This window comes from Lactuca serriola, chromosome 5 (assembly GCF_051521515.1).
Source record: "Lactuca serriola cultivar US96UC23 chromosome 5, Lser_US96UC23_V15, whole genome shotgun sequence".
Taxonomy (NCBI): domain Eukaryota; kingdom Viridiplantae; phylum Streptophyta; class Magnoliopsida; order Asterales; family Asteraceae; genus Lactuca; species Lactuca serriola.
In genome coordinates this window covers 346,215,919-346,225,409 of record NC_136412.1, presented here as the reverse complement: position 1 = coordinate 346,225,409, position 9,491 = coordinate 346,215,919, and the positions used below count along the sequence as shown (strand labels likewise).

Below are 9,491 nucleotides of genomic sequence, written 5' to 3'. Positions count from 1 at the left end.
TCCACCATGAGACTCGCTCCACACCATCTTTCATGGCCTCTACTTCATTTCTGTTTTGATTTAACCTTTTCTCTTTCACAATCAATCGTCTCTTTTGTTCCTTTCAATCCTATTAAACAATGTTTCCGATCTCTCTCTCGCTGTGATCTTGCATGTTTCTCATCCATATTGACATCGACTTATTCAATTGTTTGAGTTCATAATGATCCAATTGTGACATTGATAAAAAAACGGTGCTAAAACAGTGAATTGTGGCCGCGTTTCGAATTTATTTGAGATCGAGCCAAATTGTCGCCGGAGAGACGAAGGCTATAATTAGCTGGTGTAGCCATGGAAGACAAAGAAACAGCTTCAGATCGGATACAAAATCGGAATATTGTGGATATGCTTCGAGACAATAAAGCTTCCGGATCGAAGAAGAATTGGAAGGCGTTTCGAGACACGCTCCGCCTCAAACGCGCCGGTAGAGCGTGGACCTCCACCGTCCCTATCCCCGCCTCTGACCTCCCGATCAACACCAACAGTAGTACTAACCGTATGATGATCCGACGTGGCTCTTCAAGATATCCAAGCGACCCGAACGTCGACGAATTGGACGGCGAGGCAACTCGGCAGTTAGGGTATATGCCGGACAGGCAACGCAGCGGCCGGTTACTCCCACTGGAAACCGATCCGGAGGAGGAAAACGATAATAACCCCCCGGACGGCGGCGAGACAGAGCCTGAACAACAGATGTCGTTGATGTCATTGCTCTCAGATCACGGGTCTCATTACAATGCAGGTCCAGATGAACACGTTGAAGAACATCACGAAGAGCCAGAACCAGAGGAAGAAAAGAAAGAAGAAGAAGAAGAAGAAGAAGAAGAAGAAGAAGAAGAGATCGGAGACCACAATATCTGCGGCAGTTGCAAAGGAAAGCATAAGACCACAGCATTTGGTCCCTGTGGACATACATTTTGCAAGAACTGTACAAAGGAGCTTCATGTCTCCATAGGTAACTGTCCAACCTGCAGTAATTATATGTTGGAAATTCTTGATATCTATTAATCTTTTCTTCTACATTATTTATTAGAGTATCTTATTTTTTTTTTTCTGTCGCTAATGGGAATATTATGAGGCTGGTGTTCTTGTTCATTGTACGTAAGTAATCATATTTTTATGAGATTATGCGAGTCAAAATTTAAAGCAAATCATCATTTGGGATGGGTCATTCATGCTTCTAGTTTTAATAATATTAGTCTCACGAATACACAAAATAATGCTATAAGAGCATACTGTATGGGCAACTTGAAGTGGTATTATCACAAGAAGCAACAAGATGAGGGGTGGTGTTCATGGTGTTATAACACCATGTTAACAGGAGAGAGATAGAGATAGATAATTTGGCAGCCAATAGGTGATCACGTTTCTTCTTGTCATAGAGGCAACAAGAAGCACCGCAACAAGATGCAACAAGAACGGGGGGCGGTGTTTTTGATGTTATAATGACGTTATGGGCTGTCAACTAAGCCACAACAAAAAGCAACACGACTCACACCCGTATGCTCTAATATATTGAAGCTTATGTAAACTAGTATTTATTATTTGATATTACTGATCGGTAGTTTAGAACACTTTTTTGTATTTTTTTTCATTTGCATCAAATATTTTTCACAAAACCCTCTCTACTTAGGGTTGAAATAGTTTAACATTTTGTTAGATTTTAGTAAAACATGACTCATTTTCTCGAAATCCCTTTGACATATTTTTTCAGTCCCTTTAACTTAAATTAGTCATTTTCATCTGGCACTTAAAAGCATTTTTTCATTTAAAAGTCAAAATCACATTTTGAATTTCTTAAAATCGATTTCCATTTAATTTGAGCACATCAGCTTCTTACCTGAGAGAGACATAATGCCACCATTGTCAACTTGTTACCCGTGTGTAGTCATTGATGTCATTTCATGTATTTTAATCCAAGTCATTATTGATGTTGCAAAAAGAAATGGTGTGTCCATTGAAACTTGTTTAAATAGGTTTTGGTGACTAAAAGACAAGTTGCTTCTGATATTATGTCCCTATAAAACAACAAAATAATTTTAGGGACTGAATCGACCAACTTTAAAAACATTATAAGGTATTCGTGTCATTTTCACTTTATTTTATCTATGATTTCAAGTTTTTTTTATTTACTATTTTTTGGTATTTCCATTAGGTTAATAAAAAGGATTTTTTTTGTTGGTGGAAAACATATTTCAAATTTGGGCAGCATCGTTGACTATTTTGTTTTCTTTTTGGACTTAAGTAAAAACAATTGTTTTTGTTCGAAAAAGAAAATCGTATTATACGATATATCCATTTTAATTGACTAATAATTACTTGTGTTTAAGATAACTAGTTTGAATTTTGTCTATGAAATATTTCGTTGACATAATCGAAAAGAAACCAAAAAATATTGGGAGTCCACCTGCATAAATAACAATGGCTATAGTAAATCAATTGTATCATTTGTATTGCCAACAATTTGCAATGTTTAAAGCTTTAAAGGTATTAATAAATTTAAGAAAACATGATGAAAGATTTATTTTGGTGAATTTCGGTCAAATGTAAAAGAGTAAGAATAACGAATTTTTTATTTTGTTCAAAATATATTATTAAATTTTATTTTTACACATTATACCATAAATTTATTAAAATATTCAAAAAAAATCATTATTACATATAATAGAAGGAAATATTGACTTTTATTTCAAAAATTGTTATAAAAAATATCATTATTACGTATCTTTATTAAAATGTTCAAAAAATATTATTATTACATATGTTCAAAAAAATATCATTATTACATAAATTTATTAAAATGTTCAAAAAGTATTATTATTATTACATATAGTTTGTTCGGTTTTATTTTCAAATAAAAATGAAATATTGACTTTGATATTATGTGTCGTTAAGAATATCTAACCTTCTGTTTATTAAAAAAAAAATACATTTAACTTAATAACTTTTACAAAATATCAAAAAAAAAAAATCTTTGTCTTTTGACTTTTTTGCTTACATAAACATTTTTTTTTCTGTCTCTCTCGTAACATTCATAATCGAAGCTCATGCACTTTGGAATATCCATCCATATATATATCATAATATTCTTTTTCTTTCTTTCTTAGGCTGGGGAGTGGTGTCATCGAAACCGCATTCTTTCTACCGTCACATAAGCGTCACGTCATTTTTTACCATACAAGTGTGGTTTCTTGCCACACCAATGATGAGAATTGTTATTGAGATTTGAGAAAACAAAGTTTGATTTGAGTAATTGAAGATTTAGAACACGAAGAGTAAATATTAATCAGATCTCATATTGATAAAAAAAACTGATTACAAAATAAGCAGAAAAGAGATATCAGTTGCGAAAAAGTCTCTCTCTACTTCTAACCTCAGTCCCTATTTATAGGGAACATGAGTGTACAAAAAATATACTAAGTCTAGACATTTCACTTCGCACAAAGATGACTTAGTAAAATAACATAAAATGCGAAACTATACAAAACACTATATTCGACTTTTACAATTTTACATCTACATTCTCCTCCTTTGTAAACAGTCGAAGCTATTCATCCCATAGGGTTTTGAACAGTTGAGTGGATTGTCTTTCGCACTTCTCCATACCAGGAGATCACCTTCTTGAGATCTTTCTTGTCTCCTTCATTGTTCTTCTTGCAATTGTTCATATGAACAATAAAGTGCGTATATTGCGAAGAATTATATGTTTCAATCTCTGAGACTTTAAACAAGAACTTCTTAGGTTTCCCTTTTGTATCTCTTCCAGAAAACACCATGCCGAACGGTTTCAGTCATATTTCCCCAGCAACATATTTCGATAATGCTGATTGAGATAAAGTTTCTTCCCAAGGAACGTTCACTTCTCTTCCCAATCGAAGTAGTTGTCGATGAATGTCTTCACATGTGCGAAACCTATCTTGAACACTTCAGTCTCAAAGCCTTTGAGATTATTTTCTTCCATATGCTTCAAAATCAGAGCCACTTGAATTAAATCATTGCAGTTCATCAAAGGAAAATCAGCTACCGTGAAGTCATACTGCTTGTTGTCTGCTCGGATAAAAAAATAACGAAAATTTTGAAGCATATCTTCAAACAATACATCTTTCTTGATTGTCAACACCTTTTTGATCTTCATTAAAGACCAAACTTCATCTGGATTCTTCCCCAAGACAGCATGAAATCTGATTTTCATGTGTATATAATCATCAGGATTATCAAACTTCTCACTAATCTTGTACCGAGCAGTGATGAATAGCATTTCATTGATTGGAAAATCCAGCTGACAATTGTCTGAATTCGCAATATCATAACTTCTTTTTGGCTTCTTCTCGAATTCGTACATTTCCCTTCCGACAACTTTTGACTCTATAGTTTCGTAAGAGTAAAGCTTCGCAGGATCTCCTTTGTTCATCGTGGGAGGATCACTTGCCCTCTGCCTCATGATGCTTTGTACTTGCCTCATCCTTTCCAACTCTGCTTTAGCCTCAACTTTCTTCTCCTCCTTTGATTTTTCATATAAAATCCCTTTTCCTTTTCCCACCATATCTGTTTGAGGTTTTGAACTTGAACCTACTTCTTTTTCTCCAATAACGATTCCTTTGGCAATCGTTTTTGTGGTTACTGTGGTTGAGGAAATTGGCTTCGTAAGTATGGGAAGAGTAGTTATAAGCTGAGTAGATATAACTTTCCCAACTGTCTTCGCATCTTCTTCTTTACTTAAACTTTTCTCTCCCCTTGCACCCCTGTGAAAGCAGGTGGGGCACTCCTTGGTAGTAAAGAAGTAAAATTGGCGAGTGGAGCAAGAGCTTTCTGAATTGCTTGTTCTAAAGTATTAATCTTTAGAGACAAGAACTCAGGAGTGAGAATTTGTGTAGTTGAAGATTGTGAAACCACCATTTTAAGCTCAGACACCAACTTGGTTAGCTGATCAAGCTTCTCCTTTGTTTCTTCATTATGGGCTTCAAGAATAGGAACATCAACAAACTTTTGTACTCTTGAAGAAACCTCCGCAATCTGCTTTTGAACTTCAGCATGTTGAGTATGAATATCCTGAAGCTCCTTCGCAAGTTCAGATTTCAACTCTTGAAGCTTATAATTGACATCTTCCCGAACTTTCTTCACATCTTGTACAAAAAGAACATGACGTTCTTTTGCAGCAGCTTTCAAATCCTTGACCACTGAAGAAAAATTGCTCCCTTGTGCTTGAATGAGAAGCTCATTATTCTTGTCGGATTGATCAACCTTTTCCATAATATGCTTCTCAGCACCTTTGATCATTACATCAACCTCCATAGCTGAAATAAAAGACATCCTGCCGGAATCAGCTTGCGACTGAATAATAGCATTCAATTTCTGATTCAGGATTTTAAATTGTTTTCCTGTCATAAGCATAGATCAGGAATATCTTCTTCCTCTGAATCAAAATGAATGTCTTCAATTATCCCTCCAAAGGCACCTCCTTCAGCTTCATTATCAGATAAAGGTTGCGAATGTTGAGGATTTTCGGGTGATTGAGATGGAAAAAGGGTTGTAAATGGTTTTGAAGAGCATGATCAAAAACTGATGAAGTGGTGGATAAAGTTGTAACTGGAATTGAAACAATTGGTAATGAAATAGGTAAGGAGATTGGGATTGTGGTTGCAACACTCAGGATAGGTGCCCCCGTATCAGATACGTTGACAACCGTATCAGAAATAGGTACCTCCTCAGAAATTGATTTGGTAGTGACTATTTCGAGTGGTTTGGTGATTGGTAAGGTGGTAGAGATTTGCGAAGTATGGATGATAGGTAATGAAACATTTACCGTAGATGGCACTGGTGGAGTTTCTGGTACTATTTCTTCATCAGATGATTCATTGTGAATCACCATCTTCCTTCTTTTAACGAGAGTACGTTGCATGTTCTTGGCAACATCTTCAGCTCTTTGTCTTTTCTTTCCTGGAGAAACTGGAGCTGGAATACTGAGAATAGTAACGCCTTTACTGCTCACCTCAGCCTTGTGAATTTTCTTCAATACCCCAGAATTAGAAGGTATTATTTCTTTCTTTGATTTCGATGAAGTTTCTTCAATCTGAATATCTTCATCTTGAACTTGTTGTGAAGATGAACCCTTCGTATCCTTCTTTATGAGCTTCTTCTTCTTTGACGGAGCAGCAACATCCAATAATACTCCAGTTTGCTATGATTGATCAATTGTTCGCAAATATCTCACCAAAACTTTGTGAGTTTGAGATACCTTGCGAAGCATCGCATTTGCTTCATCATCTTCTACTGCCTTTGGAAACTGATACAAAGAAAATTCTGCAACTTCAACATCCTTCATTACTGGAATTGCTTCCCTTTCATAGACCTTTTCCAGAATCAAGCTCCAATATCTTGCACACGAGATCCCCTTTTCCGAATTTGTGTTTTCAAGACTTTTAACAAATTCCTTCCATAATTGGGTTGCATAATCAACATTTATATCATAGTATATGCCCATAACCATGGCATATACTTCCATTCGTCCTCTATCCAGTCCAACTGATCTTCCTGTAAGACATCTGGGAAAAATTCCAAATAAGAAATTCCATATGCACGACAACCCAGACTTTCGAAAGTCACTGATCTTCTCAAGTTCTGGTTGATGACCCATCTCGTTGAATATGTGAATGATTTGAGAGTTTACAAGTTTGACAAATGGAGGGTTGTTTGGAATCTGCAAGAATTCAACAAACATCTTCTTGGACAGTTTGACCTGTTTGACGTTGATTAAGTTGAATGTTATCACATCCGCTGTATGATTGTATGATGCCGTTGAAGCTGCCAAGGATAACCATGTCATCGGAACGGAGAAGGAACTAAACATGGCAGTTGACAGAGGGGATCGTTTCAGGGCAACGATAAGCATCTTCAAGCCTTCAGGATAAGAAGATACATTTGGATCAATGTAACGTCCCAAAATTCAAGACCAAAAATTTCATTTAATAAAACATTACTTTAAGCAAAGACATCATTCCAAAACATAATCTGAGTATAAGTTTTCAAAACACATGTTCATTATCAGAGTAAACATTCCTAGGCTGACTAATCTATGGTGTGTGCCATGCGATCACCCCGAGCTCCTCCCTCCGCTACCGGAAGTACCTGAAAACAAAACTGAAAACCGTAAGCACGAAGTTTAGTGAGTTCCCCACCTTACCACATACCATGCTAAACCACATACTTCACATACTGGGCCACGCCCGCTATCCTGGGCCTCGCCCTCTACTTCGGGCCTCGCCCGCTACAACGGCCCCGCCGCTCCAGGCCCCGCCTGGCTTCGAGCCCCGCTCGGATACAGATCTGTTTCACTTAGGCCTCGCCTGTCACAGGGTCTCGCCCACTAACATATAATATCACATAAACATATCACATAACATTACATAAACTAAACATATACTAACAACTCTTGCTCTAAGGCCCCGCCCGTGTCCTGCTACTGATGAGTCATGGAACCTCGTCCATACTCCTGCTGATAGTGAGATACGGGCCCAGCCCACCCTCACTCCTTTCCTAACTTGGGCCTCGCCCCTGCTCTGCTGCTACTGAGATGTGGAACACCATCCACACTCTGCTATTGGTGAGATACGGGACCTCGCCCACACTCACCTCCCTACCAGGCACATACAAGTATCACACAGACAACAAGTATAAACTATCACGTAAACCGCTTCTTGGGCACCCGCCCTTTATCATTGGACCTCGTCCGAATATCATAATAGCATACTGTGCCTAGGGCTAACCCCCAAGTCTTCTACTCATAACTACATGGGCCGACATTGTGGTCGTAGACCCATTCATACAAAGGGAAACTCACCTGATACTGCTGAACTGCTGCTGCTAAACCCTTTGACCGCTACCTGACCACTGACTCCGAACTGCTGCTCCACTAGCTCCCCGAGCTACCAATATCAACTTAACACTTAGTCTAACTGACCTTCAAAGGTCAACCAAGTCAACTCTGGTCAAAGTCAACGTCCTGGTCAAAGTCAACCTTCCAGGTCAACCCTACTCGTAGAGTCACCCTACTGACTCGCCGAGTTCATAAGTCCAGAGTCCTTCCACTCGCGACTCTACTCGCCGAGTCAGCCCCTGACTCGCTGAGTCTACTGATTCCCGAATCCTGTCCTGTCCAACTCACTGAGTCCTGGCTCGACTCGCTGACTCGAGACTTAACTCGAAGGGTTTGGGACCACGCGACCTGACTTGCCGAGTCCAAGGACAGACTCGCCGAGCACACGGCAATCTTCATCCAACTCGCCTAGTTCATGCCTATCTTCATCCGACTCGACGAGCTGTTCATCCCACTCGTCGAGTTCCTCCTCATCTTCAAGCTACTCGCCGAGTCCACTCGAAGGACTCGCCGAGTCCAATAAGATCCACTTACATGCAGAGGACTTCCGAGTCATGCATGAACTCCAAACTGTAGATCTACCCTTCCCAAGCCTATTCCCCACGTTAAGTTGCAAACTTTACGTGTAGAGAGGGAGATCTAGGCAAAATGCACCAATAACTAGGGTTTAAGACCAAGAGGCTCCAAAATCCACCCAATGGCTGATACTTTACGGGATTCTAAACCAACACAAGCATGGATCTGAGGTAGCAACCTCGGATCTGGACCTCAAGCTTGAAATTGATCTTAGGCATGGTTTAAAAGCCCCAAAACTCATAACCAAAGAAGATCTAAAGGAGGGAAACGAATTGATACCTTCCAATGCTCTGAAATGCTCCCCAAACTTCAGATCCAAAGCCACTCCTTGATGCTTCAAAGATTCCCACTTCTTCTTCTTCTTCTAAATCACTCAAAAATGGCCAAAAGCATGAATCATCACAATGGGGGCTTAGGGTGCGGCGTTCTGGGTGTGAGAGACAGTAAAGGAGCCCTAGGAAGAAGATTGAGACGTTTAAATAGGCTCCAAGCCCCGGATTTAGGGTTTTCCTCGCACAGACCAGACTCGCCGAGTTGGTCACTTACTCCCCGACCCGGATCCCGCTCCGACTCGCCGAGTCCCTCCTAAATTTAAGGTTTCCTTTACTTTCTTGGCTTTCAAAATCTTGGGTGTTACAATCAACTTGATAGTTTGTGCTTTGGATTTTCATCAGGGATTGAGAAAGAACTTCATCAGTGTTGGATTGAGTGGCTGCCATTTTTAGGGTTTGAAAAAGATGAAGTTTGATCAAGATTGAAGCTTTGGAGGTTTGTGAGAGTTCTGTTTGCGTAACCGTATATAGTGTTCTTGATCCCCCTTTTATAGGTTACTCAAATTGATTTGAAATTAAAGCGGGATGCATTTAATGTTATCCGATGTGGCACCTTGAAAATCGGATCACGACTGCAAAAGATAACCATGCATCAAAAAGTAACTGTCACATCTCCTTGAAAACCGGATAGAATACCAACCATCTTGAATACACAGCCTGTCAAGTTTCCC

At 38.9% G+C, this 9,491-nt stretch overlaps 1 protein-coding gene across 1 annotated transcript; it reads left to right on the top strand.

The window, feature by feature from the left end:
- Nucleotides 1-1,319, top strand: LOC145052090 (uncharacterized). The gene has a single exon (XM_078999900.1). It carries the CDS (start codon nt 331-333, stop codon nt 1,045-1,047), a length of 717 nt encoding a protein of 238 aa, XP_078856026.1. The 5' UTR covers nt 1-330; the 3' UTR covers nt 1,048-1,319.
- The last annotated feature ends 8,172 nt before the right edge of the window (nt 1,320-9,491 follow it).